At 41.8% G+C, this 22,646-nt stretch overlaps 1 protein-coding gene and 1 long non-coding RNA gene across 2 annotated transcripts; one reads left to right on the top strand and one right to left on the bottom strand.

The window, feature by feature from the left end:
- Positions 1-4,224: 4,224 nt before the first annotated feature.
- On the top strand, positions 4,225-15,100 carry LOC110531826 (nuclear factor 7, brain-like). The gene is made up of 9 exons (XM_021615267.2): positions 4,225-4,324; positions 4,689-4,736; positions 8,374-8,525; positions 9,674-9,772; positions 10,386-10,514; positions 11,224-11,364; positions 11,630-11,758; positions 13,408-13,513; positions 13,781-15,100. Exons 2-9 carry the CDS (start codon positions 4,697-4,699, stop codon positions 14,311-14,313), a joined length of 1,329 nt encoding a protein of 442 aa, XP_021470942.2. The 5' UTR covers positions 4,225-4,324; positions 4,689-4,696; the 3' UTR covers positions 14,314-15,100.
- A 6,115-nt stretch (positions 15,101-21,215) lies between these two features.
- LOC118966182 lies at positions 21,216-22,011 on the bottom strand. The gene is made up of 2 exons (XR_005053449.1): positions 21,846-22,011; positions 21,216-21,478 (listed from the first exon to the last, which is right to left on the bottom strand). It is a non-coding gene; the product is annotated as an uncharacterized LOC118966182 (long non-coding RNA).
- Between the last annotated feature and the right edge of the window lie 635 nt (positions 22,012-22,646).

Raw genomic sequence — 22,646 nt, 5'->3', positions numbered from 1 at the left:
CCCGCCAGGATGCTCTCGATTGTGCATCTGTAGAAGTTTGTGAGTGCTTTTGGTGACAAGCCGAATTTCTTCAGCCTCCTGAGGTTGAAGAGGCGCTGCTGCGCCTTCTTCACAATGCTGTCTGTGTGAGTGGACCAATTCAGTTTGTCTGTGATGTGTATGCCGAGGAACTTAAAACTTGCTACCCTCTCCACTACTGTTCCATCGATGTGGATGGGGGGTTGTTCCCTCTGACAGTTACCTGATGGGACTTTGATAAATTCACAAAATTGCTAATCCAAATAAATGTTCTACCAGAGCAACCATGTTATTTTTGGTAAGCATATTTGATTCTGACATATAAAGTTAGTAAGATGTATACTTTTAGTTTTTCCAAATTCAATTAACTTGTGCATAAGCATAGAGGAGGCTTGAGCTGCTGGTGCTGCCACATGTGCAGATCAAATGCACCTCTGCAGTTGATGTAGCCGCCTATGTCGGCTGAAGTAGGCTCCCAAGCCAACCGTAGGCTCCCAGGCAACCGTAGGCTCCCAAGCCAACCGTAGGCTCCCAAGCCAACCGCAGAATGTGACGACCAAACTGAAGCAAATTGCACAATCTGTCCAGGTTGATCACAAGAGTTTAATTTGGGAACATCGCACAGTGTGACATGTAATTATCATAAAAGACTGAATCCGACGTACAGTTTGTATCGTAAACGACTGAATCCGATGTACAGTTTGTATCGTAAAAGACTGAATCCGACGTACAGTGGCCTTAACCCCTTTCTGGGCTATTCACTGCGACATTTCACCTGGCAAACCAACTAGACACTAATTCCCAGTTCCAAGTATCAGTAAGTAATTCAGATGTGACTATGACTGGTCAAGATGATGCATGATGCAAAGAACCATGCAAACTCTCACCTTTGCATTCGTATCTATCAAATTTATGATAGCTATTGCCTTTTGTCTTAGCAACAGCAGGGCAATACTTAGCAGCAACAAAGTTCAGATTGGGTTTGCCAACCAGGCAGATTTATGGTTGTTTATTCAGAAGGAGAGAGATACACAAACTGTTAGGGCCTACATAAAGCTGTCCCAACAGCAGAGCTTTCTTTTCAGCACCATGGAGTGAATCCTTACCACTGCTACACCTGGCTATCAGCGGAGCCTTGTCTGACAGCGAAACAGTTAATTCAGCCTAAATTACTGCCTTTAAAAAAAATATAGCTGATATGGCTGACTTGCTTAAACAAATTTGGTTTCTACTGACAACTGAGATGTACAAACTATGGCATAAGGGGACGACAAGCGGATAAGGGAAAATCCGTAATTTCGATTAAGACGTTAATGAGCGAGCTAGGACAGATAGACAATATAAATATTTGTTCAGCACTTTTGAAATGTACAGAGACAGAATTCAAAAGATGAGCGGTTCTTACAGTATTCTCCCTGTACAGCAAGTCAGAACCCTAGAATAAACAAAGGATGCTTATATGCAGACAATGAAAGCTCTTACAATATTTGATTATTACATTTCTCTAAAACAAGCTATAGGCTACATGTGCACCACCAAGTCTGAACAGTAGACACATTTCTGAGGGGAAAGGGACCAAATAATTAGAACAAACTATAGTTTTGGCAAGTCGGTTAGGATATCTACTTTGTGCATGACAAGTAATTTTCCAACAATTGTTAACAGACAGATTATTTCACTTATAATTCATTGTATCACAATTCTATTGGGTTAGAAGTTCACATACACTAATTTGACTGTGCCTTTAAACATCTTGGAAAATTCCAGAAAATTATGTAATGGCTTTAGAAGTTTCTGATAGGCTAATTGACATAATTTGAGTCAATTGGAGGTGTACCTGTGGATGTATTTAAAGGCCTACCTTCAAACTCGGTGCCTCTTTGCTTGACATCATGGGAAAATCAAAAGAAATCAGCCAAGACCTCAGATCCACAAGTCTGGTTTATCCTTGGGAGAAATTCCCAAACGCCTGAAGGTACCACATTTATCTGTACAAACAATAGTACGCAAGTATAAACACCATGGGACCACTCAGCCGTCATGCCACTCAGGAAGGAGACACGTTCTGTCTCCTAGAGATTAACGTACTTTGTTGCGAAAAGTGCAAATCAATCCCAGAACAACAGCAAAGGACCTTGTGAAGATGCTGGAGGAAACAGGTACAAAAGTATCTTTATCCACAGTAAAACGAGTCCCATATCGACATAATCTGAAAGGCTGCTCAGCAAGGAAGAAGCCACTGCTCCAAAACCGCCATAAAAAAGCCAGACTACGGTTTGCAACTGGACATGGGGAAGGATTGTACTGTTTGGAGAAATGTCCTCTGGTCTGATGAAACAAAAATTGAACTGTTTGGCCATAATGACCATTGTTATGTTTGGAGGAAAAAGGGGGAGGCTTGCAAGCCGAAGAACACCATCCCAACCGTGAAGTACATGGGTGGCAGCATCATGTTGCGGGGGTGCTTTGCTGCAGGAGGGACTGGTGCACTTCACAAAATAGATGGCACCATGAGGGAGGAAAATTATGTGGATATATTGAAGCAACATCTCAAGACATCAGTCAGGAAGTTAATGCTTGGTCGCAAATGGGTCTTCCAAAAGGACAATGACCCCAAGCATACTTCCAAAGTTGTGGCAAAATGGCTTAAGGACAACAACTCAGTTACACCAGCTCTGTCAGGAGTAATGGGCCAAAATTCCCCCAACTTATTGTGGGAAGCTTGTGGAAGGCTACCTGAAACTATTGACCCAAGTTAAACAATTTAAAGGCAATGCTACCAAATACCAATTGAGTGTATGTAAACTTCTGACCCACTGGGAATGTGATGAAAGAAAGAAAAGCTGAAATAAATCATTCTCTCTACTATTATTCTGACATTTCACATTGTTAAAGTGTTCCTAACTGACCTAAGCCAGGGAAATCTTACTCTGATTAAATGTCAGGAATTGTGAAAAACTGAGTTGAAATGTATTTGTAAATGTAAATGTATTTTGTGTTTTCTTTATTATTTTGGTCAGGCCAGGGTGTGACGTGGGTTTATTTATGTGGTGTGTTTTGTCTTGGGGTTTGTAAGCGTTTTGATGTTTTAGATGGGCATTCCTAAAATGACATTTCACGGCGACAGTATAGGCTATACCTCAGTAAGCACGGTGTCACGGTTGTCATATGGAGGAGACCAAGGCGCAGCGTGGTAAGTGTACATATTTCTTTGAATGGAAGATCGAACACTGAACAAAACTAATACAAAACAACAAAACGAAGTGAATGTTTTTGAAGTGAATGTTTGACAATCAGATGTTAACATCATGACAGGCTGTGTTTATGCCACATTAAAAGGTAATGAATGCATGATTAAAGTGAAATGACAAATCTTTATTAGGCCTAGGCTACTAGGCACACAGAGATCATATATGAACTGAATAGGGATTGTGTAGGCCTATGTAATTCTTTGATTAAACCACAGGAGGTTGGTGGCACCTTAATTTGGGAGGGTGGGATTGTGGTAAAGGATGGAGCGGAATCAGTGGACGAAAATTGGAAATTGGGTAGAAAAAGGGGGGTAAATTAAAAAATAAAAAAAATAAAAAAACAAACATGATTTACATGTGTTTGATGCCATTCCTTTTGCTCCGTTCCAACCATTATTATGAGGCTCTGGCTAGGTCACTCCTGCATTGTCTTGGCTGTGTGCTTAGGATCGTTGTCCTGTTGGAAGGTGAACGTTCGCCCCAGTCTGAGGAGGTGAGAGCTCTGGAGGTTTTCATCAAGGATCTCTGTACTTTGCTTTGTTCGTCTTTGTCTTGATCCTGACTAGTCTTCCAGTCCTTGCCCCTGAAAAACATCCCCTCAGCAGCCTCCACTGGACATCTTGGCTATACAAAAAAATGTGTGCTCGAACTTGGGTGTAAGGTAAGAAATCTACTTTCACTCCTGTTTTCAGAGCTGATCTGATTGGTCAAAAGACCAATTAAAGGAAAAAAGATCAGAATTGGTCTGCCTGTGTAAACGGAGCCAAAGATGGTAATTCTGTGTCACTTTATGTAATCAACGTGTGACCCCTTATCGCTGGACTAGAATCTCACGCGCTCTCCTCATGGTATAGCCAATATGGATTTCTGGGAAGGTAGGCTGATTATACCTGCAGAAAGATCCCCCCTCCTTCTCGCTTTCCCAAGCACCATAAAAGGTCCAAAGATTAAACCACCTCAGCATGTAACAAAAACAGTAGATGAGCAGGGTTTGCTGTCCAGTCTTAACACCACCACCACCACGACCGCGCACCAGCCCGACCTACATGCATAGGGTAGAATTTAGAATTTGGGGATTTTTATCTCAAATGTTTCATTCTTTATCATTTCGTCAGATGTAAGGACATAGCCATTGCTGTAGTTTTCATCATGATGTAGATTATATCGCTCTACTGAAGTCATTTTCATAGCTTCAACAACGGCATCTGGCATTGGTCTTAGATCTGCGTTTCGATTTTGTGTAGATATTTCATACCATTGTGTTGTATATTCTAAGCTTGCTAGTGGACTTTCAGTTTTTAATTAGGTTGTGCCATTTTGTAAAATTCAACATGTGGATACATAGTAATATCCTCAGTGGCCTCTTTGCCTCTATTGTTAAGTGGAATATTTTGTAAAGAGTCTACCTTGTCCATACAGGACTGAGGATGGAAACGTTCAAGATGAAGAGCATTCTGAAGGTGTCTAGTAAGTATTGTTCCCTATTAACAGTATTATATTATAATATTAGATATATTAGATATGTTATACATTATTGTCTTATACATATATACAAAGCCTTTCGAAAGTACTCAGACTTTTTCCACATTTTGTTAGGTTACAGCCTTATTCTAAAATTGATTAAATCGTTTTTTCCCCTCATCAATCTACACACAATATCCCGTAATGACAAAGCAAAAACAGGTTTTTAGACTTTTTCTGCTAATTATATATCACATTTACACAAGTATTCAGACCCTTTACTCAGTACTTTGTTGAAGCACCTTTTGCAGCGATTACAGCCTTGAGTCTTTTAGGGTATAACGCTACAAGCGTGGCACACCTGTATTTGGGGAGTTTCTCCCATTCTTCTCTGCAGATCCTCTCAAGCTCCATCAGGTTGGAGATTTGCTGCACAGCTATTTTCAGGTCTCTCCAGAGATGTTCGATCAGGTTTAAGGCCAGGCTCTGGCTGGGCCACTCCTGCATTGTCTTGGCTGTGTGCTTAGGGTCGTTGTCCTGTTGGAAGGTGAACGTTCGCCCCAGTCTGAGGTCCTGAGTGCTCTGGAGGTTTTCATCAAGGATCTCTCTGTACTTTGCTTTGTTCGTCTTTGTCTTGATCCTGACTAGTCTCCCAGTCCCTGCCCCTGAAAAACATCCCCACAGCATGATGCTCTCACCACCATGCTTCACTGTAGGGATGGTGCCAGGTTTCGTAAAGATGTGAATCTTAGCATTCAGGCCAAAGAGTTTAATATTGGTCAGAGAATCGTGTTTGTCATGGTCTGAGAGTCTTTAGGTGCCTTTTGGCAAACTCCAAACGCACTGTCATGTGCTTTTTACTGAGGAGTGGCTTCCGTCTGGCAACTCTACCTTAAAGACCTGATTGGTGGTGTGCTTCAGAGATGGCTGGCCTTCTGGAAGGTTCTCCCATCTCCACAGAGGACCAGCGGGTACTTGGTCACCTCCCTGACCAAGGCCCCTCTCCCCCGATTGCTCAGTTTGGCTGGGAGGCCAGCTCTAGGAAGAGTCTTGGTGGTTACAAACTTCTTCCATTTAAGAGTGATGGAGGTCCCTGTGTTCTTGGGGACTGTCAATGCTGCAGAAATATTTTGGTACCCTTCCCCAGATCTGTACCTAGACAGAATCCTGAGTCCTTCAACCTCATGGCTTGGTTTTTGATCTGACATGCACTGTCAACTGTGGGACCTTATATAGACAGCTGTGTGCCTTTACAAATCATGTCCAATCAATTGAATTTACCACACTCCAATGAAGTTGTAGATACATCTCAAAGATGGTCAATGGAAACAGGATGGACTTGAACTCAATTGCGAGTCTTATAGCAAAGGATCTGAATACTTATGTAAATAAGGTATTTCTGTATTTTTTATAAATTAGCAAAAAAAATTGACTTTTTAAATTGATTCAATTTTAGATTACGGTTGTAATGTAATAAAATGTGGAAAAAGTCAAGGGGTCTGAATACTTTCCCGAAAGCACTGTATATATGTGATCATATACAAATGTAAGCAAGGTTTGAAATTATTATGTTTTAGTCAATTTTACTGAGCTACAGTATAAGGAAATCGGTCAATTAAAATAAATTCATTAAGCCAAAATCTATGGATTTCACATGACTGGGATTACAGATATGCATCTGTTGGTCCCAGACACCTTAAAAAAAAGGTAGGGGCATGGATCAGATAACCAGTGGTGTGACCACTGGTGTGACCACCATTTACCTCATGCATCACGACATCTTCACATAAGAGGCGACTTTGGGATGCTGGCCTTCTAGGCAGAGTTGCAAAGAAAAAGACGTATCTCAGACTGGCCAATAAAAAGAAAAGATTAAGATGGGCAAAAGAACACAGACAGTGGACAGAGGAACTCTGCCTAGAAGGCCAGCATCCCGGAGTCGCCTCTTCATTGTTGACGCTGAGACTGGTGTTTTGCGGATATTATTTAATGAAGCTGCCAGTTGAGGACTTGTGAGGCGTCTGTTTCTCAAACTAGACACTCTAATGTACTTGTCCTCTTGCTCAGTTGTGCACCGTGGCCTCCCATTCCTCTTTCTATTCTGGTTAGGGCCAGTTTGCGCTGTTCTGTGAAGGGAGTAGTACACAGCGTTGTATGAGATCTTCAGTTTCTTGGCAATCTCTCGCATGGAATAGCCTTCATTTCTCAGAACAAGAATAGACTGACGAGTTTCAGAAGAAAGTTATTTGTTTCTGGCCATTTTGGCCTGTAATCGAACACACAAATGCTGACACTCCAGATACTAAACTAGTCTAAAGAAGGCCAGTTTTATTGCTTCTTTAATCAGGACAACCGTTTTCAGATGTGCTAACATAATTGCAAAAGGGTTTTCTAATGGTCAATTAGCCTTTTAAAATTATAAACTTGGATTAGCTAACACAACGTGCCATTGGAACACAGGAGTGTTGGTTGCTGATAATGGGCCTCTGTATGCCTATGTAGATATTCCATAACAAATCTGCCGTTTCCAGCTACAATAGTCATTTACAACATTAACAATGTCTACACTTTATTTCTGATCAATTTGGTGTTATTTTAATGGACAAAAAATGTGCATTTCTTTCAAAAACAAGGACATTTCTAAGTGACCCCAAACTTTTGAACGGTAGTGTATGTAACCTTTGTTCAGAACTAGAGTATTTAGAATCGCATGCCATTATATTAAATGTGACTACATGGATAATTATCTATTGTTCTAATATGGATAATTAATTGATTCCAAAATGGTATTAAATCTTTATCTAATCAGATAGATCACAATCGTCCAATAGTTAGGCAATCATCAAATACAAGCATCGAACAATGAATCTATCTACTGTATCCGTTCATAGGACTCGGCCGCTTCGTAATAATTAACAATAAACAATAGAGCAAATAGTTACTATTTTATAATTGTTTATCTTTTGAAAGTCCAATGCAGAATTTTTTTTAAATTCTCAATATCAAATCATTTCTGGTAACAATTACTGTGATTGTTTCCCATTAAAATGGTCCAAAAATGTATCAATTGCTTCTTTCCAACGGGTACACACAAGTTGAATCAACATTTTTTTCCACGTCCTTTCACGAAATTACGTTGATCCAACATGGAATAGACATTGAATGGACCTACGTGTTCAGTGGGTAAACAAAGAGCAATTTCTCGAGCAAGAATTTTGACAGGACTGTTTGGAAGGGGTCTGTGGGAAGGGGAAAACTGAAAACTAGCTGTTAAAACTAGCTCTCTTTCTTATTGGTCTATTAACTAATTTAATGTGGTGATGTCGCCAGCAGGCCAAAACTCCATCCCACCACAACAGGCTGAAATTTCAGGCGGTCTTTTCAAATAGCTCTTACACTAAAAGGGAATTATCACAATCTTCCCAATTTCACAGTATTATTCCAACTTCATAGTGTGGAAATATATATAAATCACAGGAAATTGAATTTTTGACTGCACTGGGCCTTTAAGCAATAACTCATTTGATTTAATTAAATCTGACGTAGTTAAATGTATACGCTTAGTTAAATCTGACTCTAAAATGTATGTGCATCCCCTCCCCTCATCCACTCTAATCTAATTTTATCACTATTTCACCTCCAGAGCTTAACTCCCAGCTGAAGTTGGAGAGCTCTACCCAGAGTCAATCCATTGGGGCGGTGCGCTGGAACCTTCCTGAAGAGGACCTCCAGGCCCACAGCTCAGCCCCTACCAGCCCCCGCAAGAGCAGTGCCCCCTCCACACATCGCTCATTGGTAGGCTACACACATGCACGCACACACACCTCCATCCACTCACAGCATCACATCAGCATCCAGTCCATCCCAAACTCTTCCTGTTAAATTGTCTACTCTTCTACCTGTATATGTTCCTTTGTACTTCATAGTACAAGAACACCAACTCATCCAATGGCATATATCAATTGTTTTTCTACCTTTACCTGCCTACCTGTTGTCGTAGCAATTTCCTGTATTACCAAATGAGGAGAGTTACAAACCACACACCAGTCAGTTATACTTAAACTTCATCTTTAATAATATGAGCTTCACAATAGCCCTTTGACTCTCAGATCAATTCAGTGTCTATAATTAATTCTGAGAGTCCCTGCATAAGAATACAAATATCTTTTATAGCCAAGATACACCCCTCTCAACTTACATGACGAACCACAGATCTTAGGAACTGTTCACAAAGGGCCTTTTACTTGAGAGAGGAGTATCCCATAGCCAGATAGCATTAGCTATAAATTATCGTTCAGTTTGGTCTCTAAGACGAGGTTCTAATCTCGTTCCTGGTACTTCATAGTACAAGAACACCAACTCATCCAATGGCATATATCAATTGTCAACTCTAGATACTCCCATCTCAAGTACACCCCACTCCTGGACAAGCTCACTGAGGGGAGTGAGCCTCTAGGTCATATACTATGAAAGACAAGTGCAACATCAGAGGGGTCATACAATGGTTCCAGACACCGCCATACTCCTCCCCCCAATGGGAAAAGGAGGGAGTGACTGGCGTACAGACATTGTGGAGACAATTAATTGGTTGCCCATTAATCACGCCATCCCTTCACATGGTTTAGGAATAGGTAAAGACACATTCACATAAGAAGACAATGTTCCATTCTGTCCTCCTCCCCTTCTGATATTCTGCATATCACCAGATGGTTTGACAGATACATTCACATATGAAGACAAGCCTGACCTCTCCGGGCCCCAAGTGACTGAGCCCTAGCTGAGAAGGGATAAGTGCAACTGCCAACCCTATAGTCCAAAGGGAAACATTCTAATGACAAGTATTTACATAAGCATATTATGTAAATAAAATATCTTATTTATGTTACCCAACAAATTCTGATTCATCCATTCATACTGTATGTGTGTGCGTGTGTCCTTTGTAGCAACACCCTCATCAGAATGGCATGAAGAACCTGCGCAGTCTGCAGGAATGTGTCCACTTCATCAACCATTGGAAGGAGCAGGTGGCCCAAGTCTGCAAGGTACAGTAGGACCCTGAAAGGGAGAGAGAGGGAGGGGAGGGGGAGATATATATCTATATAAAGAACAAGGGAGGAGGGAACAAAAGCAGTGACTGAGAAAGTTCAGATATATACACATGTACAATGTTAGTATGATAGTACCTAGTGAGTGTTATTTTGTCCTTTATTTGTATTAATGCAAAATGTGAGGTGAAGGAAAAATAGTAGGCCCGGCTTAGAGTGGCTTCTGTCAGGGGGGGGGTCGGCGAGGGCCTCACAGATAGCATATGATATGAAAACGTGTTGAAATGCAAGGGGGGCCAGATGGGGTTGGAGATATGGCGGGGAGTGCTGACCTGGCTTCTGGCCTCCCAGGCAGTAACAGGGTTACGTAAACAAAAAACACTCTCAACCATCCTATTTTGAATTGATTTGATCCCATTTTGAATTGATTTGATCCCATTTTGAATTGATTTGATCTAGTAATTTACTTGATGCCTAGTTGTTTTTGCCTTTTTGCAGGAATTTCTACAACATTGCTTTGACATTAAGGTGATTGAGATGAGATAGCTATACACACTATTGAGAATGTACAGTATGGTATTGACCTGGTTGCTGTGTTGTCTTGTTGCAGAGTGGCAGTGATGCGGGGAAGGGCACCAGTAAAGGAGAGACCCCGGTGGAACTGAAAACAGAACGCAGTCTGGAAGAGAGCAGGAAACTCATTGTGCTGTGGGCCAATGAGCTCAACAGCGTCGACAAGGCGAGAAAAAAAACGAATACTGACTTTTTTTTTGTTGTGTGTACTCTATCAAATGTTCGCTTGAAGTATCATAACTATCAATTAATCAAATGTATTTATAAAGCTCTTGTGACATCAGCGGATGTCACAAAGTGCTGCACGGAAACCCAGCCTAAAACCCCAAACAACAAGCAATGCAGATGTAGAAGCACGGTGGCTATGGCAAACTCCCTAGAAAGGCAGGAACCTAGGAAGAAACCTAAAGAGGAACCAGGCTCTGAGGGCTGGCCAGTCATCTTCTGGCTGTGCCGGGTGGAGATGGTGCATGGCCATTAAGGTCAGATTGTTCTTCAAGATGTTCAAACGTTCACAGCTGACGAGCAGGGTCATTCAGAGGTCAAGACAGCAGAGAGAGAGAGAGAGTCATAAACACCAGGCCCGGGACAAGGTAGCATGTCCAGTGAACAGGTCAGGGTTCCATAGTCGCAGGCAGAACAGTTGAAATTGGAGTAGCAGCACAACCAGGTGGACTGGAGGCAGCCAGGAGTCATCGGGCCAGGTAGTCCTTAGGCATGGTCCTAGGGCTCAGATCCTCCGGAAGGGGATGGAGAGAGAGGGAGAGCGAGAGAATAAGAGGGAGCATGCTTAAATTCAGACAGAATTGATTCATAAATAAATTACGTTGAATGTGACTGAAAACCTTCAACTGTATTCCTCTGTGCCTCCTCAGCTGGCGAAGGCTAGGCCCTGGGTGCAGGAGAGATGTGAGGAGGAGGAGGAAGAAGAAAACAAGGATGGCGAGATGGATCCCGATGAGGAAGTGCAGCAGAGGATCATGGAGTGGGCCAAGGAGCTACAGAGCGCCTCAGAGGTGAGAGGTCAGGGGTGACGGGTCAAGGTCAAGGATACAAATGTATATGAGAAACAAAGGGACATTACCGAGGATGGAAATGGGGGAAAAACTGTGTTCCAAACGGATAGCAATTTGTATAACCTAGCATTCAAACAGCATTGGTTAACTGCTATCTGCAGATTTGCTACCAAATAGATACCATTTAGCTTAAGGGCTAAAAAGTGTGATAGGATAGAGATTACTTGGTATTAACGTCTGTCTGGCCATGTGTTTGTCTACACAGCGTTGTGGGGTGCAGAGCAATGAGCTAGGCAATGTTCTGCGTCTGCTGGGTCTGAGGAAGAAGAGACTGATCAACCTCCTGCCCTTACTGGAGTTCATTACTTGGTCACTGCTCAAGGAGGACTGCAAGGTGAGACGACACACACACACGCCCACACACAAAAACACACAAGCAAACACAAAAACATACACACCTCCCAAAAAATGAAGGGAAAAAGCTGTAAAAGTGGTCAACACTAAGTTAGAGAAGTAGTTTATTAGAGCTCCTCATAAAACATAACTCAGAATGTTATGTACAACTTCTTCTTTTCTGAAGTCGTACACTTGCCAGAATCCATTGAAATTAGCAATATTTCCTCTTAAACATAGATTGAGAATCAGTCATACAGTTATATAGTCTACATTATCAAATATACATGCAGTGCCTTTAGACTCGAGGCACACCTGATTTGGGGAGTTTCTCCTGTTCTTCTCTGCAGATCCTCTCAAGCTTTGTCAGCTCGCTACACAGCAATTTTCAGGTCTCTCCAGAGATGCTCGATCGAGTTCAAGTCCGGGCTCTGGCTGTGCCACTTAAGGACATTCAGAAACTTGTCCCGAAGCCACTCCTGCATTGTCTTAGCTGTGTGCTTAGGGTTGTTGTCCTGTTGGAAGGTGAACCTTCGCCCCAGTCTGAAGTCCTGAGCGCTCTGGAGCAGGTTTTCATCAAGGATCTCTCTGTACTTCACTCCGTTCATCTTTCCCTCGATCTTGATTAGTCTTCAAGAGCCTGCAAGCTGAAAACATCCCCACAACATGATGCTGCCACCACCATGCTTCACCGTAGAGATGGTGCCCGGTTTCCTCCAGAAGTGGCACTTGGCATTCAGGCCAAAGAGTGCAATCTTGGTTTCATCAGACTAAAGAATCTTGTTTCTCATGGTCTGAGTCCTTTTGGTGCCTTTTGGCAAACGACAATCGGGCTGTCATGTTCATTTTACTGAAGAGTGGCTTCTGTCTGGCCAATCTACCATAAAAGGCCTGATTGGTGGAGTGAGATGGTTGTCCTTCTGGAAGGTCTCTACAGAGGAACTCTGGAGCTCTGTCAGAGTGACCACCGGGTTCTTGGTCACATCCCTGACCAAGGCCCTTCTTGTCTGATTGCTCAGTTTGGCCGGGCGGCCATGTCTAGGAAGAGTCTTTGTGGTTTCAAATTTCTTCCATTTAAGAATGATGGAGGCCACTGTGTTCTTTGGGACCTTTAATGCTGCAGAAATGTTTTGGTACCCTTCCCCAGATCTGTGCCTCGACACAATCCTGTCTCAGAGCTCTACGGACAATTCCTTCGACCTCATGGCTTGGTTTTTGCTCTGACATGCACTGTCAACTGTGGGTATTATATAGACACGCATGTGCCTTTCCAAATCATGTCCTATTAATTAAATTTACCACAGGTAAAGTTGTAGAAACATCTGAAGGATGTTCAATGGAAACACAATGCACTGGAGCTCAATTTGAAGTCTCATAGCAAAGGGTCTGAATACTTTTTTAATTAGCAAAACAACAGTTTTCGCTTTGTCATTATGAGTTAGTGTGTGTAGATTAACGTGAGAAAAAATGTATTTAAGCCATTTTAGAATAAGGCTGTAACGTAACAAAATGTGGGAAAAGGGAAGGGGTCTGAATACTTATCGAATACGCTGTATACCATTTCAGCTCACAGTAATATGGTGGAAATGAAACTATTAAAGACAATTCTTTACCTACATTCATACACTTTCTCTGTGTTCCTATTTTCAGGGTGGCATTTCTCCGCTGTGGCTGTCAGCGAAGCAGTGCACCTGGAAGGCAGGCACTCCAAGATACATCCCTAACTCAGTGTGGAACTGGATGATCAGTGCATCAGGTAACTATCCGTCTATTTGGACACATGCTTTAATATGAACTATTAATACATTTAAAAAGAATCACAGAAAAGAAGAATGAATAAAAGTATACATTTAAAGCATTTTCACACATTTTGCCCAAACCTTAAACTTACAACAAAATATTGGTACTGCTAGGATAGAAAAGACGAAGAGTGGAAAATGGATGACAGAATGTTATTTAAAATGGTGAAAGTAAAACATGTGTAGCACATTTCAAAAAGTTGTCAACTCTCTCCTCTCTGTAGCCGATGTGACCTTTGACCCCATGACCAACCACCTGTGGCTCCAGCTCTCAGATGACCACCGCAAGGTCCAGGAGGGCATATCTGAGTCCAATCTGCCCTTCAGTTCCCAGCGCTTCGACGCCTGGCCTGGCGTGCTGGGCTGGGAGGGATACGCCTCCGGACGGCACTACTGGGAAGTCGACATAGCCAACAACGGCTACTGGCGGGTCGGCCTGACCACGGCGAGTGCCGAACGCCAGGGCCGCTTCCCCATGAGCCCGCAGACTGGCTACTGGACCCTGTGGCGCAGCATGCACCAGTTCTACGCCTGTACCAAGCCTGAGACGCCCCTGCCCCTGGGTCTGGTGGCCCGCCGGATGGGGATCTATCTAGACTACGAGGAAGGACAGATCTCCTTCTACAACGCAGAGACCAAGACCCACATCTATACATTCACAGGCAAGTTCAAGGAGAAGCTGTACCCGGTGTTTGCCCCGCTGGACGGGCGCTCACTCATCACCATCATCTCGCCACACAAGGTCTCTACACTTTGAAGACATCACAGGTCTTTGGTTAAGAGATTCTCCCCAACATAAGCTGACTACAGATCTGGTTTTCCTCCGCCTTTCAATCACTGGCTTATTTGGACTTGGACAACCAGGTGTGTGGAGTGGACTCTGGTTAATCAATAAGATTCATTGATCAATAAAGTACCAAGAATAAGAGAAAACCATTGGAGAAGAGTTTGAGCAGTTGACACTTTGACCCGCAAAGCCTTGGGTTGAGGATGGGTTTGCCCTGTTTTGACAACAGTTGGCCTTGACACTTCTGTATGGATCTTAAGAGCTATATGGGAAGAAGCAAATAGGCAACTTCATACCCTAAAATAAAACAAATGAATTTGACAAGCTAGATTTAAACAGTACATGTCTGAACCCCCCCCCCCCCCCCCTCGTTTTAATACGTAAAAAAACAACTAAATACTGTATATAAATTGCATTATAATACTGAAACAGCTAGCTAGATGGAAGATGAGAAATGTATACTGAGGAAATCTAACTACAATATATCTATATATTGCAGTGTATCTATTTACCTATATACAGTATCTATACCTTTATGTCTTCATATATTTACACACTTTCATAATATGTATACAGTCCCTTCAGAAAGTATTCACACCCCTTGACTTTTTCCACATTTTGTTGTGTTATCGCCTGAATTTAAAATGATTACATTTCGATTTGTCACTGGCCAACTCACAATACAACACAATGTCAAAATGGAATTATGTTTTTAGAAATGTGTACAAATTAATAAAAAATGAAACGCTTGAGTCAATATGTATTCAACCCCTTTGTTGTGGCAAGCCTCAAGTTCAGGAGTAAGAATTTGCTTAACAATTCACATAATAAGTTGCATGGACTCTGTGTGCAATAATACTGTTTTTTTGAATGACTACCTCATCTCTCTACCCCACACACACAATTATCTGTCAGGTCCCTCAGCAGAGCAGTGAATTTCAAACGGATTTAACCACAAAGACCAGAGAGGTTTTGCAATGCCTAGCAATGAAGGGCACCTATTGGTAGATGGGTAAAAAAAAAACAAGCAGACATTGAATATCCCTTTGATCATGGTGAAGTTATTAATTACACTTTAGATGGTGTATCAATACAGCCAGTCACTACAAAGATACAGGCATCCTTCCTAACTCAGTTGCCAGAGAGGAAGGAAACCGCTCAGGGATTTCACCATGAGGCCAATGATTACTTTAAAACAGTTACAGAGTTGAATGGCTGTGATAGGAGAAAACTGAGGATGGATCAACAACATTGTAGTTTCTTCATAATAGTAACTTAATTGACAGAGTAAAAAGAAGGAAGCCTGTACAGAATAAAACATATTCCAAAACATGCATTCTCTTTGCAACAAGGCACTAAAGCAATACTGCAAAGAATGTGGCAAAGCAATTCACTTTTGCACTGAATACAAAGTGTTATGTTTGGGGCAAATCCAATACAACACATTACTGAGTACTACTCTCCATATTTTCAAGCATAGTTGTGGCTGCATCATGTTATGGGTATGCTGGTAATTGTTAAGGACAAAAAGGATTTAAAAAATCAACAGGCAAAATCCTAGAGGAAAACCTGGTTCAATCTGCTTTCCACCAGACACTGGGAGATTAATTCACCTTTTAGCAGGACAGTAACCTAAAACACAAGGTCAAATCTTCACTGGAGTTGCTTAGCAAGAAGACAGTGAATGTTCCTGAGTCGTCGAGTTAGAGTTTTGACTTCAATCTATTTGAAAAGAATCAAATTAGCTGCATTTAACTGCTTGTAAGAGGGACAATTATTTAATTGAATTACATTGACATCATAACCTCATGATTAAGAATCATTCTTCCTAAATAAGAGGCAGCCTCTTTAACGAGCTAAAACTCTGATTGTGAAAGAAGCACACATTTCTTCACAGTTCTGCATTTGACAAAAATAACACTCAGTTTATAATTGTCTGGGGAGCTTATGAAGGTCACATGACATTTTCTAGTGAGAGTTCTGCATAGCGCAAGTGTGGTTGTTAGAATACTGCACACAAACAGCTCTATGATGTTGTACATGTGCTCCGACACCTACAGTATCCCTGTACAACCCCACCCATAGCAATGATGGCGTGATCACCCACCCCTCCAGGCTCATGTGAAATGACAAACATTGAAAACAACACCGTGGATACCAATAAACAAATGCTGAACAGGAAGAACGCTAAGCATCAGATGTTACGAATGATTGAAAGAGATGATAACATATACAGGAGAGGTCAAAAACCTAATGCTGTTATGCATACAGTAATACAACCCTACAATATCTACAAGAGATATAAGTAGAGTATGTTTATTTTTATTCACTGTGAAGTCCTTAGTAGTGGTTTATGATCTTGAATGGATTTCACACAGGTGGACAGATACTGGGGTTATTTGTTACCTGGCATCCAGGCCAACGCCTCTCTCACACACACCCAGGGTCCATAGGCCTCACAGTCCACAGCAAATAGACTCCCGCCCCCCCTCGGGTCTGCACAGACCCTACGCTCCGAGTCCAACAACCCTGTTGGCTCATCTTATTCTTTCCCACTCTCCTCTCCTCAGATTGAGTTATCACAAAAAGACATACCTCAATCTACGTTACATCGTTTGCTCTCTCACACAAACGCTCTCTTTTTACATCCCTCCCTCTCCTCCTTACACCATCTCAGTGTGCTCCTCTATGGCAGCCAGGCTGTCGTTGCGCTGCTGACATAACTCAGAGCTCTCCCTCCACTTCCTGTTTTCCTCCAGGCGCACAGAGAAGTAGTAGCAACGCCCCCAGAACTGCAGCCACCGCTCTGGACACAGCCTGCATCTGGAGTCCACACGATAGGGGGAGAGGATGCTATGTGAGGCAGACAGGGCAGGGACAAGATAGCTAAACGCATAGGATGCCACACAGAAGCATGTTGGTTTAGGATTGAAAGATTCATAGGAATCACTAGAAGAAGAACCAACAGGTCGCAGTCATAAAAACCTGTCGGCTACTCCTATATTCACGATGTACTTTGACTTTAAGAGTCAGTAGATCATAACATTGTCAACTGACTCATCTGAAATAGATAGAGTGCATGTGAATCTGTTTGTTTAGGGTGGAGTGGGCCTGTAAAGTACAGAATGAGTGTTCTCATACATGAAGAGACCTACTCATGAAGAGTCATAAAATGGGTCAGCGATAGTGATAGGCACCGTGAGTGACAATGGGAAGCATGGTGGCGACTCTGTGGAGGTCCGCTTGGCGCTGATGCTGTCGCTCCGCTGGCTCTGTCCCGAGTGCCGTAGCTTTTAGAACTAACGAGGGAGTATTAGAAATACAAACAAATTACAAGATGAAATTGTCTTATTATCGGAGTTTAACATCTAAACAATGCTTTTTGATTTAGGCACTGAGGTAGCAACTGTACTAAATATTTTTGTTGGGGTTTTAATTATTGATTAATGAAAACAAGTGAAGTAAATGACAGATAGGGAAGTCCTATTAAAAAGTGTATATACAGATTGTGGTCTAGGCTGCAGTGTAGTAGGCTGTGTAAAAGATACATGGGTCAATTGTCTGAACACTGAGATTGGCTCTAGCCTATGGAACTGCTTTGACAAGAAGAACCGTGACCAACATTATGGCTATATGAAAACCCAGTCGGTCTCCAGCAAATAGTCACATAAATCATCCAATTTATCTCAGTACAGTATTCATCATTAACATCCACACTACAAAAAAAAAACATTTGTTTGGTTGAGGATTTTAATTAGATGCAGTTTCTGCTTAGCCAAACCATTGTCATTGTCATGTATGGTGGAGAAATGTTGTGTTTTATGAGGTACCAGGGAGAGATGGCTCGGGTAAGGATAATGAGGGGAACCTTGTTTTTGAGGACCAGACCCTATTTTCCCCACAATGAAAACAGTCTTCACCGCAGATGCTGTCTGCTGTGAATATTTAATATTTTTCATACAAATTCTAACCTTGTGACCCACTCCATACATCTGTTGTTTGACATGTAGACTATGGGGGTGTATATTTGCTATAACATATATTTGTATTCTACAGATTGATTTTGTGCACCTAGCACTTCAGAGCTGATTCAAATAACCAAAGCTTGATTATGAGTTGTTTATTTGAATCAGCTGTGTAGTGCTTAGGCAAACACCAAGACGTACACCCAAGGGGGAGCCCAGGACCTAGTTAGAGAAACCCTGCTCTAGAGATAGGGACTCGGGGTTGATTAGGGGAGAGTGGGGTAAGTTGAGCCACCCTTGTTTCTGGGAAACCATACACAAAATGTAAAATTTTACTAAATATTTAGGAAGAGGTCATCATTTCATGAAGTCCGTGAGGGAAGAAGCCACATGGAAAAGTGGTAAGCAAGTGAGGTAAAAATACAATGACAATTAAAATTCTAAACCAATGTAGATCATTTCAAAGATGCACTATGCTGAAATCGCTCCACCAATTCCTAGTTACTCAAATTATAATAGTTCCCCTAACAAGCAAGTATAGTGTAGAGAATCATTGTACCATCTAAACCGCTGTGAAATATCTTTTCCATAACCCGAAATATTGTATTTTCAGCTGTCTGAAGCTGGTGTACCAAACCGAAAGCATAGAAATAACACCATAGAACAGATCCACGTGCTTTTAATGAGAACAGATCTATAACTCACATTTCTATGTAAATTTGGTCGGGTTGCCCAAAAAGTTACATATTGCAGCTTTAAGACTGTTCTATAGGTACGTTGGAGTCTATATAAGCTTCAATATGAGGTCCTAAACATAGAATGAAAGTGCATCCTTGAGGCTGTGTGAGCTAATAGAGCCAATGGCAAGATGAGCAAAGGAAAGTGTTTTCTTCCCAGGCGTAAAGCAAGGCATTATCACTGGGATATGTGTTTAAAAAACAGTAAAGTGTTTGTTAGGTGTTAAGCCTGTTTTAAAAGAAGCTTAAATGACAAAATGCCTGTCCCAAATAGTGTTTGGGAAATAAAGACAGACGTGGTTTTAAAAAGGTATGTCCTGCGGCTCAATTTATCCCATTCCCGGGAGCAAGCTGTTTTCAAAACGGCAATGTTTACATGAATTCCGAGTATATCCAGGGATGCACAACATCCTGAAATATATGTAGATATCTTTGTTAGAAAGAATAGTATAATTTCATTAATGGAATGATGTTGAGTGTTAAAAAAGGCTCAACTTATCCCACTCTACCCTATGGACTAGGGACTACATTGTGATAGGAAAGTGTCTCTAGGCTATATTGTTTCTGTACCGTCTAGTGTTTAGTGTCATGGGGATGTTTTTGGATTGTATACCTACCTTCCTCCTCTGGCGGAAGTTGAAGACTGAGGGTACGGTATGGTCCCTCAGTCTGACCATCTGGCCCCTCAGTCTGACCATCTGGCCCCTAAGTCTGACCATCTGGCCCGTGAGGTCAAACATGTGGGTGAAGTGCTTGCTGCGGAACAAACGTTAGGTGCTGGGGATCCACTGCTGGTCAGGACTTTGTCAGATGGGGGCAGAACACCACTGGAGCCTTCGCTCTGTGTTCCTAGGAAACCTATGGAGAAGACACAGGGGACAAGGTAGAAGTGCCATGGGGTAGGGGTTGGTTTTGGTATAGGGCACAAGTATGCTATGCAATGAAGAAATGAGAGAATAACTGTGCATGCTGATTATACACTACGGGACAGTTTCCCGGACACAGATTAGTCCCGATCAGGACTAAAAAAAACATATTTATATGGAGATTCTCCATTGAGAATGTTTTTTAGACTAGGAAAAGGCTTACGCTGTATCCAGGAAACTGGCCCATAATGTTTCTAGGTTTTAGGAAATTGTGATGATAAAACACGTCTTTCATCATTGCTCATCCTCCAAACAAAAGAGTGTCATAATTACCGGTGAAAGGAGATGCTTTTGCAGGCTATAGTGGAGAACGTCTCGCAACAGGGGAGTTGCAACACATCTTCAAAGAGAGATTGTTCGGAAATGTCCAATTCCATTCATTTGGAATTGATGGTAATGGGATGTGGATCTTGACATAGGTCTAAAACATAATCTAACAACGTTAGATTTTGGAGTGGAATGTCCCTTTAACTAGCTAGCTAGTAGTACCCGTGCTTACATGCTGAGGTCAACAAGATAACTCATTAGATAGCCTTGGTTTTCACAGATATGAGAAGCCATTTAGCTCCCGAGCTATCTAGTTACTTTGAACAACTGCTGTGCTTCGTGGTTGGTTTCAGAGAATGGAAATGTTGGACATGCATCGTCTCCGCTCACTAAGCACTTAGTTTTCACTTGTGTTTTTTAACTACTGGAATGGAGCAAAATGCTACATTTTCGGTTAGTGCACCAATGAATTACACGTTTGGGGCATTGCATCGTCGTACAATACAGTAGTTATCGATTGCTATTTGCTACAAATAGTCCAATAGTTATCCACTACCCCACGTAACATGGCCGACCAAGTTGTAAAAAAACCAAACAAACAGCATAGCGTCAAACAAGCAAAAATGTTTGAATCGAAAAACCAATCATCTTCAACATCAGGTGCCTTCTTGATTGAGCTGCACAGAGACTTACTAGAAAATACTTGTTTTACACTAGAAAAGCTAAGTTGATTACATAATGTAGTTTTAGCCACACCACAGTCAGATGGAGTACATTTTCATTGATTCATTTGACAATTGGTAAGAGACAATATGTTACTAAAAATGCATTTGCAAAGAAAACATGACATCTTGAAAACAAGGACAAGGAATTCAACACACATACAGTGAGCTCCCAAAGTATTGGGACAGTATTTTTTTTTGTTTTGGCTCTGTAATCCAGCACTTTGGATTTGAAATGATACAGTGACTACGAGGTTAAAGTAGATATGTACTCTGTACTCTTTAATTTGAGGGTATTTTCATTTATATCGGGTGAACCGTGCAGAAATTACAGCGCTTTTTGTATATAGTACCCCCATTTTAGGGGACCAAAAGTGTTGCGGCAAATTCCCTTAAATGTGTATTAAAGTAGTAGTATTTGGTCAAGCTTGTGTGAGATATTATGCCTCTCTCCAGTCCAGTTCCCAGAACACAATATCTATCTTCTTGTAGAACTCCTTGCGGAAATGCTCCTGCAACTGTAACAGAAATAAGGACAGACTCAGTTTTGTATGAGATGTGTTATAGGAAAACATCCATTTGATTTACTTTGCATAGTCTTTTTATTGTGTATGTGATGGGGAACACATATGACACTGAACTTCGGCAAGTTTTTTTCTATTTACTCTTACTAGCATCCCTGTCGCTGATTTTTTAAATTGTTTTTAATCAAAGATTGTTCTTGCAATGACCCTGATACAGTATGCGGTTGTCCCACCAATTCATTGTAAGTGGCTCTGGATAGGAGAGTCTGATAAAAATGACTACAATGTACATACGTAATGTGATTAAAAGGTTTGGTGATGAATGCCATGCGATTGGAGGATTTGATGATGATGACCTCACCTTTGACAGGACCTCTGTCTGTGTGCGGATGTCCTCGCAGTAGAGGGGTACGCTGGACGAACACTTCATGGTAATAGTCAGAACCCTCTTCTTAGGAACTGGCAGTGACAGACAGGCAGGCAGACAGAGAGAGAGAGAGTAGAGAGAGGAGAGAGAAAGGGCAATATAGAGATGTAGGGAGTTGAGACGTAAGGGAGTGATGATAGTCACTATAGTCACTATTATTATTACATTTGTAAACAAGATATTGTTTCATTTACTTGTCATCTGTGATACTGTGACCGGACTGCTTTCCTGGGTTCCCGCCTTCACTCGTACTTCGAAGTCGTAGTTGGTCCCAGCATGCAACCCATGAAATATATAGGTGGTGGCATTTTTCACAGTGACATTCTTTGTCAAATTCCAGAATTCAGTGGTGTATTTGACCAGGTACGTCAGTTCTACGCCTTGGGATGCCTTGGGGGCTCCCCATGACAGGGTGACATGACTCTCACTGAAGGAGTCGATTTTGGCTGGTTCCGGTTGGACAGGAACTGTGTGCACAAGGGTGAGAAAAATATTAACTAGACGTCAACATTAAAAAGTCAACATTTCTATCCCCTTGTCTTTTTTTATTCTACCAGTATATACACTTAGGTCCTGGATAGGAGTGTCTGCTAACAAGGGCCCCAAGGCCAGTGGAAGCAAAATATCTCCATAACATCAGAGATCCACTACCACATTCTAAAATAGGAATGGGGTTCTTTTCTGCACATGCATCTTTCTTTCGACGCAAAACCCACCACTGTGTGCATGGTCGAG

The sequence above is a fragment of the Oncorhynchus mykiss genome, chromosome 9 (genome assembly GCF_013265735.2).
Source record: "Oncorhynchus mykiss isolate Arlee chromosome 9, USDA_OmykA_1.1, whole genome shotgun sequence".
Lineage (NCBI taxonomy): Eukaryota > Metazoa > Chordata > Actinopteri > Salmoniformes > Salmonidae > Oncorhynchus > Oncorhynchus mykiss.
Note: the sequence above shows the minus strand (reverse complement) of the source record. Positions and strands in the feature narration are given on the sequence as shown.